The following is a 15437-nucleotide window of genomic DNA, read 5'->3' on the forward strand; positions in this document are numbered from 1 at the left end:
TCTGCCTGTCTACCGTGACTGGGATGACGTTCATTGACCCCCATTCTTCAAACACCTCTACATTACCTGCATGCAAAGAGACCCCCTACATTACAAAATAAATACTGGTGGATGAGAAACAGAAAGACAGCAAAAGCCAACCCTATGTATGAACACTATTTTTTAAACCTAATGTTGCATTTAAAGATGCTCTTTTGTAAGCGTGATGCCTATTTTGCCCAGGGTGATGCTGTTTTACACCACATACTGGAGCGATGCATGAATAGTTTGAAACGTATTAAATACAAAGTTTTATTGTGGAAGCATGAGAGCGGCTATGGAGCTTTCTTGTATATAGCAATGAGCAAATACCTCTGCAAGTATTGTGGACAGCCCAGCAGACATTTTAGTTTCAGTGCCACGTGTCATGTAGCACTTCGGCACACCTTGTTTTCCAGCAATTGCTGTGTTTTCAGAGGGAAGGAGCACAAACAACCACGGTAGGGACCAGGGGTGCACAAATGGCGCTGCCAAGTGCTGCCTATGTTGGGTTTAGGGCTTTAAAGGCCAAGACCAGCACTTAATTTGGACCATGAAACAAACAGAGTGGAGCTGGGACAGAATTGAGGTAATATGACTTAAATCCCACTAATATGAACGACTCTAGACGAAGTATGACATAATCTGTATCCAACTCAATATTTTTACTATGATTAATATGTATGAAATATAGTGCGCTGGCATACAAAAAGCAGTATTTTTAATCTCCATATGGACCTCCAAAAGGGGCAGCGGGGTGGGGAAAGGAAAGATAGGATTACAATGGGGTCTATATCACCACATTTTAAAAATAAACAAACCCAGAAATGGCATTAACTGCCTAAATCCTATCACTATTATGGCTTAAAATCAAATCAAAGAAATAGCATGATTTATGCTATATTTTATTTAGCTATATAGATTATTAAAGTTTACATTGATCCCTTATGAAATTTATAAACAGATTAAGCAAATATTTCATATGTCTTTGGATGTGGGTTATTCCCATGTTTTGTACAGAATACAAAAATTAAAAAAAAAATTGTACAAAGATTTAAAATGACAATGCTATTTGAAGTATAATTTTTACAACATATACAGTTACAAACATGCTTTAAAGAAATAATCTCAACATACGCTCTACAGTGGCTTTAAACATGTTAACATTAGTATAAAGACAACCAAGAATATTTTAAGGAAGACTGATTTGTTAAGACCCTGATCCTGCAAAGGGTTATCAGCATAGCTCTACCTGGTATATTTCCACTGACATGAGTGGAACTCCACAGTAAAGTTCAAACATACCCTTAAGTCTTTCCAGTTAGGGTTAATTAGTATTTAAGAATTTTCCACCCAAAACAAGAATGCACTACCAACATCAATAGCTGTCTCAGTCTTGAGAAAAATGGGAGAGTTGATTGAATAACTGTGGCTTTAAACACCAATACACTTTTTTAATATAAATATTAACCAATCATATTTATGGAACAGTTGCTTAATTCTTGCATATTCTTAGCTGGGTATTAAAGATATAGAGACATGTGAATGGTTAAGTAATAAACACTTAATACACCAATAGTTCTTTAAATGACCCCATAACTGTTCTAATATTGTAACATTTGCTTCCTGGCTGTGTTGACATGTAGGGAATAATGGCTATCGTATTGCACTGATGATTTTCCAAAGTTCCCAGACAGGATCACTTTGTTCTTCATTGTTTTCTCCTTTGGTGAAATCCTAAACCCCTGTGAAGCTTGTTCCAACAGGCTTATAAGAAGGTTGTTGACTGTTTCCTGATGATGGCTTATGGGACACCTGCATAGATAACAACAGTGCCGCTATCAAATGTTGTCATTTGGATTTATCCACTTCATTCCTCAGCAGTTGGTAAGAACTATATTATGGGGGAAGAGTAAGCCAGACTGGATTTAATGTTATTGTACTGAGATAGCCAACTTTTTTTTTTTACAACAACAACATTCCTCTGTACTAGGTGGTGCCAAAGCAGGGGCAGCAAGAAACAAGAGCGAAGTGTTTGTATATCTTGTCCCAGGCACAGTTTGACAGTCACTGCATCTTAATCTCATCCTGGTATCAGCTTATGATCTCCCACTTCCTTGTTGCAATTTCTAAAAAGAATAAAATTGAAGCTGACTAATAATAATAATGATGATGATGATGATAATAATTCTTACCCGCCTCTCCAGCTGGAACGAGGCAGGGAACAAAAATAGGTATAAAATATATAAAACTAAATTAAAAACATAGTATATATTACTAAAACATTCAAAAACCATCCTAAAACTCCACTGGATAGGCCTGCCAGAATAGATCAGTCTTTATAGCTTTCTTAAATGCTCAAAAGACTGTTAAGTTGACGAGTCTCCTCCGGCAGGCCATTCCACAGTCTGGGAGCAGCAGAAGAGAAGGTCCTCTGGGTAATACCTGTCAGCCTAGTTTTGGCAGACTGAAGTAGGTTCTTCCCAGAGGACTTGAGTGTGTGGGGCGGACTGTACAGGAGAAGGTGATCCCACAGGTTGCTTGGACCCAAACCACGTAGGGCTTTAAAGGTAATAACCAACACTTTATACTTCACCCAGAAAAACATAATTCAGCCACAAACCCAAAGCCCTGACGTGCTGTAACTTAACATTTATCATTGACTTTTATTTTTGGGGAGGAAACAGTTGCTTTTGTCAATTCAATAGCACAGCAATATCAAGTAGCGTCGATCACTCGTGGCCACTTTTCAAACCTCCCTGGGAGGAAAATTGTATTGGGGTGGGGGCGTAGTTCAGTGTGACCGAACTCATTCAGAAGGTCCCGGGTTCGATTCCCAGCTTCTCCAGGTAGGGCGAGGAAAGAATCCTGCCTGAAACCGTGCCAGTCAAGGTTGACAATACTGGGCTAGATGGACCAATGGTCTGACTCAGCATGAGGCAGCTTTTTATGTTCTTATGAAGTATTGGCATGGTTAGGGGGAAAACCCAAGCTTTGCAGAAGTACAAAAAGACCCTTTAAACGATCAATAGGGCAACAACACCCCCGATACACACAAACAACTCAATGAAGATTGTGCATACTCAGTAGCTACAGAATGTTGAGTGTCAATTGGTAGTGGTGGGAAAAGCCAACAAGTAATGCAGGGGGATGGAATGGAGTTTCCTGAAGAATGACATGACTGACTGGCAGCATGAGCTGGCATTTTCTCGTGATACGACATGAGTATATGTTGTGACATTTTGTTGCAGGTCTTACTTGTTATAGCTTTCAACTTTTAGAAGCGGTAGGGTGAAGAATTGATGTCTGGGAACTGTTAAGCTTCATACAAAGTCTTAATTAGTAGCAGTTGATTTTCTAGTGGCTAGAAACTGCAAGGAACCGTAATGTATGAAAATGCAACTATTTCTCACTTATCTAAGGAAACTAAGTGCGTTCATCTTGTTCAACTCCTCTTCATAGCCCTGCATCATGCAGCAAGTGCTGCTTTTAATAGAATTGTTTACGGGGGGAAATTGGGAGTCATTCATTTATACTCTCTTCTGGTGGACTTTTTTTGGTGGCACTCCAGAGGTTTTAAGTCCAGGAGTCACTGGTTTGCTTGCACCAGTTGATCTGGATCAGGTAAACAGGATACAATCAGTCCTCACTTTGTTTAGAAACCAGTTAAATAGGTACATTATTCAAACAGTAGTTGCTGCTTGCAGATGCTTAGAGGAGTCTTTAAGTCTGACTCTGTTCAATTGAGACCCTTAGAAAGATAATACTTAAGCAAACATCAAATTGCAGCCTGTCCAAAAGACTTGGCTTGTGAGACAGGTGGAAAACTTGTAATGAAGATGGGGTTGGGTGTATTTTCAGCTCCTGCCAAGCTTTCTGTTGAAAGGAATATCATGCCCAATATTCTGTGCCTCAGTTTCTTGTCTGTAAAAAGGAATATTGCATGCTTGGGTGGTTATCTCTTTATAAAGGGATATCATTTTATATACTGTATGGTCAGCTAGTCATCTATACTCTGCATTATAAAGAAAAGGGAAATAAATCCACAAGCAAGATAGACTCATAGGGTTGGAACAGGACCTCAAAAATCATCTAGTCTATGATGCAGTAAATATTGCATTTAGAGCATCAGCCTTCGGTGATTTCAAACTCAGGACCCACTTTTAAAGCCAACCTGAAACAAACGGTACCCAGTTTGATTTATTTTTAATGTATAAGCCCTTTCCCCCTTCTCTTTCTCAGGACAGAACTACACTGCACACAAGACTGGTTCCATTCCATCTCGCTAAGGAATCCTGGGAATTGTATTCAAGCTGTGGGGGTAGGTAGACTGTAGAGTTCTCCAACAGAATTCCTATCACTTGTAGTAACCGACAATTCCCAGAAATTTCTAATGTGGGAGGAGGGGGAGAGCAGGGCAAATAATCTCTCTCCCTCATATTTCTATTAATAGTAGGAAGCATCAGGTGGTCCAAAAATTAGGACTTATAAATGCTCTAGCCCAGGCATGCACAAGCTTTTTCAGGTTCAGGAACTGCATTGGGTGACCAGTCTAGCCCCACGAATTTCTCCTATATTGTCTCCTAATTAGTTTAAGGATTTTATAACTGCTAGGATTGTAAGTAACTTTTCTGGGAAGAACGAAAAGCTTATATTCTGATATGGTAATGTGTAATCTATTGATTTGGACTCCCCCCTACATTTCAATAACCCTTAGGTTAACATGTAATTACCCCCTCCTTCAAGATAGATGATTGCACAAGAATTGACATGACCCTTTTTTTTTTTACAAGAGGTTAAGCCTGAGCCTCATGAACTGTCAGTGGAACTTGAATAATGAGTGAGGAAGGCAGATTAGTAGTCCTTAATAACAAGGTCCATGTAGGGAAGTGCCTAGGATTTTGTTTTTTATGTTTTTATGCATTTTGTAAACTGCCCAGAGAGCTTCAGCTATTGGGCAGTATAGAAATGTAATAAATAAATAAATAAATAAGACCGTATAGAAATGAAATAATAGCTGCTGCTGCTGCTGCTTCTTCTTCTTCTTCTTCTTCTTCTTCTTCTTCTTCTTCTTCTTCTTCTTCTTCTTCTTCTTCTTCTTCTTATTATTATTATTATTATTATTATATTTTATTTTAAGATGCTACTGCCTGGGCCAATGTGTAAGGGGAAGTAGCAGTGTTCTATTGGCCATTTCAGAACCACAGGTAAATTCTGCACATGCTTAATGTAAAATTAGTATTCCTGTGAGTGGTCAACTTGAAAAATGTATGGATTATGTACATAACTCATCTCCCTACTAACCAATACACAGGAAAGGAATGTAAGGTTGGATCCAATGTTAGTTTTACTTAGAGTAGGCTCACTGAAGTGAATGTCATCGAAGTTAATCTCACATTGGATATAAACCCTAAAAAGAGCTATGCTGGATCAGACCAAAGGCCTATATAGCTGAGCGTCCTGCTTCCCACAATGATGAATCAGATGCCTATGGAAAGCCAACAAACAAAACATGACTACAACAATATCCTCCTGCTTGTGTTTCCCAGGAATTGGCATACATGGGCACATTGTCTCTGATATTGGAAGTAATATACTCTATAGCCATAATGACTAGTAGTCACTGATAGCCTCATCTTCATGAATTTGTCCACCCACCCCCTTTTAAAGTCATCCAAAATGGTGGCCATTACCACATCTTGTGTAGCAAATTCCATAATTTAATTATGTACTGTGTGAAGGAGTGCTTCCTTTTATCTGCCCATACCATCTTCCATTTTCTCAACCCATGCATCGTTTTATACACCTCTATCATGTCTTCTCACGTTCACCTTTTTTTCTTCGCTGAACACCTCCAAACCTTGTAACCTTTCCTCATAGGGGAGTTGTGGCCCTTTTCTGAACTTTTTCCAGTTCTACAGTATCCTTTTTGAAATGTGGCGATCAGAAACATACTCCCAAGTATGGTCACACTATGGCCTAATCTACACCAAGCAGGATATTGCACTATGAACGCGGTATATAAAAGGCAGGAGCCACACCAAGCTGGATAGAGTGGTGTGTAAGCAGTATATGGTCTGTGTCAATGGGCCCCAACAATTGTCAGTGCACTTCAATATAAAGCAGTAGTGTGGCTCCTACCTTTTATATACCGCTTTCATAGTGCAATATCCTGCTTGGTGTAGATTAGGCCTATGCTACATTTAAGGGCAGAACGATATTGGCAATTTGATTTTGATCCCTTTTCTAATGATCCCCAATATGGAATTTGCCTTTTTCACAGTAGCAAGTTGCCAGATCCATATCAGTGTAGGCAATACGCCATGAAACTTCCACAGGAAAGTTTGAGATGTCGAACCCTAAACCATCCTTCCCCTTGGTTGATACGCAAACCATTTCAGTAATTCAAAATCATATCTCCAGTCCAGGCTATGGCTAAGAGCATGTGTTTCTGCTCACCACTGGTTTGGTGTTACGAGCAAGCAGTTCCCTCAACAGAACTAGCTACAAAATCGCTTTTAGACTTGCAAACAGATATTCTGTAAGAGAAGTGGGGGGGGGATCTATCTAAGTGCATATTTATCACCCAGGCTCTGCAACATGAACTCAAGTGCATTAAATTTCAAAGCACGTTAGAGACTGTCTACAAAGTCATGAAAAGCTTGGGAATTGAGGAGATATGGATTACTTTTGCAGCAGTGTCTTAATGAGATGTCTTCTTCTAAATTCCACCAGGCTCCTAAATTTCTACATGCTGATGTGATTGTTTTGGTTAGATATCCTTCTGCTGACACCACCAAAAACTCTGCTGTCCATTGAAATCAACAAACAGATGGGCCTTGGCCATAAAAGTTTGTTTGATCATCTGGCTAAATAATACACATATAATGTGATGTAATTTGTTTGGATCTTAGAAAGGTCATTATGATGGCAGTGTACAGACTTTAAATGCAATTGTTACTTGTAGCATAGCATGTAAACAAAGATTATAGTTCCATGGATGATTTCTTTGGGTTTTTTTTACTGTGGATTCCTGATGCTTACAAACATCAGGTGTTTTCTGGTGCATATGTATCTTTTTGCAAGCCACTTTTTTCCTTTGCTTCTAAGACACTTCTCAAATTCCTGCATCAGTTTCCCATCTACTACAGCAACATAGTTTTAAGATTGTATAGCTGAAACAACACCCATTCTTTCCCAGTTTCCCCCTCCTTTCACTTCCCTCCCCCTTCCTTTGTTGCAGGAGTGATCAATTTGTAGCCCTCCAGATGTTGTAGGACAGCAACTCGTGTCACCCTTCGCCATTGGCTATGCTGGCTAAGGATGATGGGAGTTGCAGTCCAACAACATCTGGAAGGCCACAAGTTGCCCTCTCTGGTTCTGTTGTCTCCCTTGTGTTGAATTATAGATTGTCAGGACTTTTACACTCTGTAACGTACCACACATGTTGATGGTGCTGAATAAATAATAGGTAAAAAGTGGATGCTGTGTGATGTGTGGAGTATTTTGGGAGGGCCATAGTAGAATCATGGAATCATAGAATAGCAGAGTTGGAAGGGGCCTATAAGGCCATCGAGCCCAACCTCTTGCTTAATGCAGGAATCCACTTTAAAGCATCCCTGACAAATGTCTGTCTGTCTGCCTCTTGAATGCCTCTAGTGTAGGAGAGCCGATGACCTCCCTAGGTAACTGGTTCCATTGTTGTACTGCTCTACCAGTCAGGAGGTTTTTCCTGATGTCCAGTCGGAATCTGGCTTCCTGTAACTTGAGCCCATTATTCCATGTCCTGCACTCTGGGAGGATCGAAAAATATCATGGCCCTCCTCTGTGTGACAACCTTTGAAGTATTTGAAGAGTGCCCTCATGTCTCCCCTCAATCTTCTCTTCTCCAGGCTAAACATGCCCAGTTCTTTCAGTCTGTCCTCATAGGGCTTTGTTTCCAGACCCCTGATCATCCTGGTTGCCCTCCTCTGATCATGCTCCAGCTTGTCTGCATCCTTGAGTGTGTCTACTTGTTGCAAAATCCTATTTCCACCCCCACCCCAATCTCCACCTCCACCTCCCTGCCAGTTTCAGTATGGACAGTATTCATAAAAGTTATGGCACTGGAAGAAACTCCATGCTCAGTTTCTATCATAAGGAAAATTGTACTGAATCAGTCGAAAGGTCTTTCTAGTCCAGCATTCTGTTCACACGGCAGCCAATCAGCTGCCTGAAGAAAGTCCTCAAGGAGGACATGAGTACAAAAGCACCCTCCTGCTTGTGTTTCCAGGCAACTGGTATGAGAGGCCTGCTGCCTTGGATACTGGAGGTGACACATAAACATAACTAGTAGTTATTGACAGTGTTAATAATTTGTTCAATCCCCTTTTAAAGTCATCCAGCCTGGTGGCCATCACCACATCTTGTGATAAAAAAAATTTCCATCGTTTTAACTACGCACTGTGTGAAAAAGCATATTCTTCTATCTGTCCTGAATTTCCCACCAATCAGTTTCATGGGGTGACCCTGGGTTGTAGTATTTTGGGAGAGGGATCCATCTTCTCCCAGAATACATTTTCTCCACGCCATGCATCCACACCCACTTTTTCCACACCATGCATAATTTTGCACACTTCTATCATGTCTCCCCATAAACACCATTTTTCTAAGCTGTTTTCTTTTAATTTTAGTTTTCTTTGAATCTTAGTGCTTAGGAAAGGTAAACTGTCCAGTTGCTACCCCTTAAAGGTACTTACTCCTGATTAGTCAAACTAGTTCTAGGGAGCTAGCATTTAAGAGAATAGATGCTGGGTTATAGCCTCTGTCATGTTTTATTTATTGTAACCAAAGTACCTACGACCACGCCATTATTCATATATAACAAAAGATGTTGCCAGACACAAAGCTATCAACAGCCATGTTTTATTCATCTGTAAATGGCGTGCTTCCCTGAAAAGAAACTCGGCAGCCTTTTGATCCTCGCTGTAGGATATTTACATGTTCTGCCTGTATACTTCCGGAGGGGCTAAGAGTTTGGATTGATATGCTGCTATAGACTATAGAGCTGGAATACACAATGTGGTGCTCTCCAGATGTTTTGGACAACAACTACCATAAGCCCCAGCAAGCATGGTTAGTAGTTAGGGTTTATAGAAGTTGTAGTCCAAAACATCTGGAGGGCACCAGGTTGCCTACTCCTGCTATAGTGCATTGGCCCTTTGTATCTCCCATTATTTAAGTGCAGGATCAGCACATGGGTTCAAAACTATGCTTTCACCTTTATGTGGTGGAATGCAATCTAAAATCAAAGAACTCCCAATTCCTCAGTACAACAGCCTGCTACTAACTACTTCGAACAGAATTGCAACCCAACGTGGAATACATAATCCTTCTCCTCTCTATTTTAGCCTCACAACAACAACCCTGTGAGGTGGGTTGAGTCTGTGACTGGCCGAAAGTCACCCAGTGGGTTTCCATGGCCAAGTGGGGACTAGAACTCGGATCTCCTGACTCCCAGTCCAACACTTTAGCCACTACACCACACTAGCTCTCTTATGGAAGGACATTTGAGTTCTTCCATGTATTACAAAAATCATCCTAGTCACATACATTTTAAATAAATGTGGCACTATTTCGGGCTGGGTTTTTAAACAATCCTTAGCTATTAGCCCTATTTCTCTGTTGCAGCTACCCAGGTCCACGGTTATAGCTCCACTTGTGGTGAAATCAGTGTGGAATTGCAATATTTAAAGGCTGCACATTCAGAAAAACTTGACTGTGGCGTCTTGTTTTTAATTTGCCCAGTCTATTTCAAGAATAGCCTGGCATGATGAAATTTACTAGGTGAAGCTTTTGGCGTAGCATTATCCCCATGCCAGGGAAGCACTCCCTGCTACATTTCTGTCACCTGGTTCGCATGACACGACAACCATGGTGAGTTGTCACCCGTTTGTTTCAGGGTGGCTTGTCAGGATTTCCAAACCCTACGTGGTTTGTTAACCATAGTTTGTTGTGGAGTTGTTCAGGGTGGCTTGTTTTTAGCATTGCTTATTGCAATGTGCGAATCAGCCCTGTGTGTCATTCTACTGTTAAAAGCACAGGAGATCAGAAAAAGAAAAGACAACAACACCAATCTTAAGGGAATTGCTCAGGGCCCACATGAACACTTTCTTATGAACCCCTCCATAGGTGGCCTGGGAGGAAAATATATACTCATAAGGGCATGCAATAACATTGGCCTAAACCCAGCCTTCCCCAACCTGGAGCCTTCTAGAGGTGTTGGATGACAACTCCAAATTGTTAACCGACACATCTGGAGGGCTCCAGGTTGGGGAAGGTTGGACTAAAGCACTGCTCTTTAGCAAGCTCACATGACCTCCTTTATCATCAGCTTTATGGATCTAATTTTTAACCGATATATTGACGGGAGAGATTCCATCAGAGGGTTACATCGCTTAGGTTTCATTGCAACAAAATATTTGCCATTTCATTGACGAGACAGTAGGAAACATTTGCCTCTGGCTTGTAGCAAGCCACAGCAGGGTGTCAAATGAGTCCCCTTCTCTGTGTAGCTTCACTCAGAGAGTGAAATAATTGACAGAGAGCCCAGTACTACTCACTCATTTGGAACCATGCCCTGGAGTTCACATAAAACAAGTACTTTTATTGTCCAGCTTCCCCGTTTAGTTCATTCCCACCCCATGCTGCTCCCTCCTCCTCTCTCTATTTTCAGAACAAATACAATCACAAAGAATGGAGCCCAAAGGAAATTGTTTGTGGTTAGCAAAATGCCCCCCCCCTCAAAACTGTTTGAAAATGAAAGCATAATTTGCAAATGGGTATCTTCTAGAGAACCCATGCAATTATTCACACAGTGTTCCTAAGCAATGCTACGAGGGCAAACTTGGGACAATTGCGATCCTGCTGGCGCCCGATTTTATTACCCCACACTTATGAACGGCCCATGCCTAAATTTAGCCTGAGAGCTGTGGAATTTGGGATACCTCATGGGAAGGGCACTCTGGAATGCAGGGGCATGCATCTCCGGTGGGAACAGTGATTCTTGTGCTGCTTTCGTCTTGCGGCCAGGTTACCTGAAATACAGGAGAATATTGAAAGAGTAAGCCAGCCAAAAAATTAACTGTAGGTAAGGAGGAAAGGCAGCTACTTGATGTCCAAGGTATTTTTGGAAGGGGAATGAAGCATGTCCAGTCACTGCAAGGTGCCATTTTTTCTGCCAGCTTCTGCATGAACAGGATTCCTATTACAATGTCATTTTCATATGAATTAAGAACCACAAAATTCTTACATGGGTTTCCAGTGGCAAAGCTGCCTTCTTTCAGAAGCAGTCATTCCCCCTCCCTGCCTCAAAAATTGCTCCACTTAATAACCATTTGCTAGGCACATGTAAACTACAGAACCTTTAACTGTCCATGGAAATGATCCATTCAAATGCAAGTATTCCTTACAGTGCAATCCTATGTGTGCTAATATAGACATGAATCCCATTATTTATGGGGCTTACTCCCAGGTAAGTGAATACAGGATTGTAGCTTTAAACAAACTTACTGAAGTATAGGTCCCAGTGAACACACCTGGACTTACGTCTGAGCATGCATAGGATTGCACTGTACAACCCACTGAACTTCTCATGGCTTAATTATTTTGATCATTTTCTCTTAAACCTTGTATATAACCTAGAGAGCATTTTATATAGGAAAAGACATTTGGAAAACAGAATAAGTAATGTTAGGAGACACCTGATAAATATCAACTCAACAGTGTTTGAAAACAGGAGAGAACTGCCACGAGAAATGGCAGTGGCTAATAATATATCATTGGAGTTCCTTGGAATAGATTTGTTTGTTTGTTTGTTTGTTTGTTTTTGCATTTATATCCCACCTGTCTTCCTCCAAGGAACCCCAAGGCGGCGTACATGTTGTCCACATTCATGGACCACAGAAATACAATAACCCTAATTCTTCCCCCAAAATCTGTATCTAACAACCAGATTTTTTTTCTTTTTTACTCTCAAGTAGGTGTAGGGCCCCCAATCCAGATCTTAAAAGCTTCCCCTCAACCCCATGCTAGAGTCTGAATTGGGCCCTGTGCAACTACTCCAGAGTAAAAAATAAAAATAAAAGATGTAGCTGCTGCATTTAAAGTAATTTCTGTTTTGGCCCTGAGGTTGTAATAGCACCCTACCTTACAGGGTTATTGTAAGGTAAAGTATGCAAAGCTTGTTTGAACACTTACGAGCAAGCCTTGTATAAATACTAAGCACTATTGATGCACCCCTGTACCTCGATCTGCTGGAAAGGGAGGAGGCAGAGAACAGAGTTCATTTCACAGGCCAATGTGGTAGGTAAAGACTGGGGTTGGGATGTGGGAAAAGCTTGATCAAAGCTCAGCTGATGCTCACTGGGTAACCTCAGCAATGCAAAAAGAATGCTTCTCTATTTTCCTAAAGGAAAGCCAAAATTCATTGGGAATAGCAGGATGGCTGGAGAATTGGTCTGACCCTAAGTAACTCTTCCATATTTGTATAGACCTGAAACTGTTTAAACAGATCTGGATATATGCTGGGGGAACTGTATTGTATTTTACCCCAGTACTCATCCAGGTACTAGCAGAGCTACCTCCAAGGTCCACGCGAGGATAGGGTACAATTTTTCCTACACCCCTGCCAATCAGGAGACTTCCTGCCTCACCTCCTGTGCATGTTATTGTCCTGTACCACCACATCACTCATCAGAGATCCCACACACTCAGGTCCTAATGGCAAAGCCAACGTCACACCTGCTCCAGATCCCATTAAACCCTAAGTAATGTCTTGGGTGCTTGAGAAATGATCTAGGAAGCGTTCTTAGCAGGTCCTCTTCCCCTTACTATCCAGTTATGAGAACTACTTTGCAGAACTGGAATCCCAAGTGACTTCTGGATAACTTCGTCTTTTGGCATATGTTTTCTCATTTGCCCATAGAAATGAAAAATGTCTCTTCAGCTGCAGTGGTGCCATTTCATTAGCTCATGAAAAGACAGCGTGCAATAGTTTTTTCCTCCTTATCTTCCTGTCCTGCCCTGCTTTACTTTTAACTTGTTTTGCTGTCAACCAAAGAGGATTGGAAATGTATGTTAACCGCCAGCTGGTGCTGAGTCAATGCTCATTTTTGCCCAATTTGCCCAATCCACTTCAAGCTATTTGCTCTAGAGTTATAGCTAATGGGACCACTGCAGAGTTTAGTGGTTTGAAGATGCCTCATTTAATCAGAAAAGTGGATCTCCTCACTGAAAAGTCTGCTGGAATATGGGAATAGCAATTATGCAAGTATTTACTATTCTAGCGAATCCGTACATTATAACTGATTTCACCTTTCGCTCTTTCAAATCTTGGGTAAAATCCGTGCTGTAGAAATGTGGGACTGTGTATTTCAGTCAGCAAAGGAAAAAGGCTCAAAACTACCCCGTCTCTGATGAAGGTAATCCAAGAATGTGGTAGGAAGCAATAAAGGAGCTGTCCAGGCAGATATTAGTCAACGATTACAGATTATTTCTAATGGAAAACGGTAAAGTAATTGCATTGCGCGCAAACACATGCATAAAATACCCATTTATGAATATTTGCATCAGCACCAAGCTTTGTTCCTTAAAAATTCTAATTTACTCATATTCTGGCTTCAGTGCTTTACGGATCTAAAAATGGATGGATCTAATAAATAAATAATATTTATTTCTTACCCTCCTCTCCATTTTGATCGAGGCGGGGAACGACAGTAAATATAAAATACATAAAACTGAATTAAGAACATGATATGCATTGTGAAAACATCCTACACTTCCATTCCATTTAATATGGTAATACATCAATCCGAGCCTAGACGAATGTAACATTTCAAGAAAGCGTCTTATTGCTGCATCACACATCGATGTAGTTGGCCTGATTTATCATGAATTCTTAATTTTGCCATCTTCTAACCAGCGGGCAAAGGAAGCAGCTTTGCACTGAATCTGAAAAGGCGCATGTAGAGATGCAGCGTCCATTCATTAAACTCTCTTCCCCCCGCCCCCGCCCCATCCCGGTGCAATCCTATATGTTGTCTACTCGGAGGTAAGTTTCTCCGAGCAATAGTGTATAGGACTGCAGTCATGGAGAGTTATGGCTTTAATTATATTATGGTTAAAAGAGAGGGGTGGGTGGGCGGCAGGCAGGCAGACTTCCAACACAGCTACTACAGAAATCCTACGCGCTGTATAGGGAAGTCCAAAGAACATACAAGAGCCTCCGAGCACAAGTCTTACTCACTTGCTCTCTGTCCGTCGGTAAGGAGCACCCCAGCCAGGAGCAAAAACCAGGTCAAAAGGAGCCGTTGGAATCTCATGTTTGCAGACGCGCGCACCCCACCTCCCGGCACGGATCCGGGATTTCTCTAGCACTCACAGCAAATGAGATCCCCTGCCGGAAATATATATGTGTGCGAGTCTGCCTGCCTGCAGTATCTCTCTGGCTCAGCTCACATTCTCCTGCCAAGCTTTCGAGAAAGGAGCTGCCAGCAGCTTTTTGCAGCAAGGTGAATGATCCCTGAAGACAAGGTTACTCTTTCTGCACTGTGGTCAGTCAGCGCCTCCCCGGGTTTCCCTTCTCCGCTTTCTTTTGTCACTCCCACTTGTTTTCCATAAGCAAACAACAGGAAGGAGAAGGGGCGGTGGGTGGGGGGAAGCCCGTGTGTAAACTGCAGCTTCTGTCAACGTCGGTGCAACAAGGAGCCACCCCCCACGCCACCCCACCCTCCAGGGGGGGGGGAACAATGGTCCAGCTTCCCTTTCGATTCATTCCAGGCAAGGGGAAATATGCAAAGCTAGCCAGGAGAGCCCTTCCTCCTGCTATTTGCAACTGTTTATGCTCTGCTGGATTTTGCCCATGGTGGTCCCACATGCGGAAACGCCATGGAAGGGGCAGGAAGTTGGGCCTTTTGTCCGGCTCTGAAAGGGCACCACAAGCAATGTGGGGGGGGCCCTCTTGTTGTCCCAAACCCCAAATCTTTATCCCTTCTCAACTAGCTGCAAAGTAACATCTATTCAAGGTGGGGGTGGGTGATATAAGTAGCTCAAGCTAATGTGCATCTTGTGTAGAGGCAAGTGTTTTCTAAGAAGCCAAAATATCTTGGCTTGGGTATATATGACTCTTGAGGTTGAGGAAATAGTTATTGACTGCAAGACTGTCCATAAAGTCCATCACATTAACAGGGGGGAAATTACGCCCCCCCCCCCCACAATCATAATTGTGAAGTACTTCTTCACACAGTGCATAGTTAAATTATGGAACTCACTACCACAAGATGTACTGATGGCCAACAATCCGGATGGCTTTAAAAGGGGGTTGGATAAAGTCCTGGAGGCAAAGGCTATCAATGGCTACTAGCCCTGATGGTTGTGTGCTG

At 41.8% G+C, this 15437-nt stretch overlaps 1 protein-coding gene across 1 annotated transcript; it reads right to left on the reverse strand.

The window, feature by feature from the left end:
- Nucleotides 1–911: 911 nt before the first annotated feature.
- On the reverse strand, nt 912–14553 carry APELA (apelin receptor early endogenous ligand). Its single transcript, XM_063136102.1, has 3 exons — nt 14303–14553; nt 11004–11093; nt 912–1912 (listed from the first exon to the last, which is right to left on the reverse strand). Exons 1-2 carry the CDS (start codon nt 14376–14378, stop codon nt 11005–11007), a joined length of 165 nt encoding a protein of 54 aa, XP_062992172.1. The 5' UTR covers nt 14379–14553; the 3' UTR covers nt 912–1912; nt 11004.
- Between the last annotated feature and the right edge of the window lie 884 nt (nt 14554–15437).

The sequence above is a fragment of the Elgaria multicarinata genome, chromosome 10 (assembly GCF_023053635.1).
Source record: "Elgaria multicarinata webbii isolate HBS135686 ecotype San Diego chromosome 10, rElgMul1.1.pri, whole genome shotgun sequence".
NCBI classification, from domain to species: domain Eukaryota; kingdom Metazoa; phylum Chordata; class Lepidosauria; order Squamata; family Anguidae; genus Elgaria; species Elgaria multicarinata.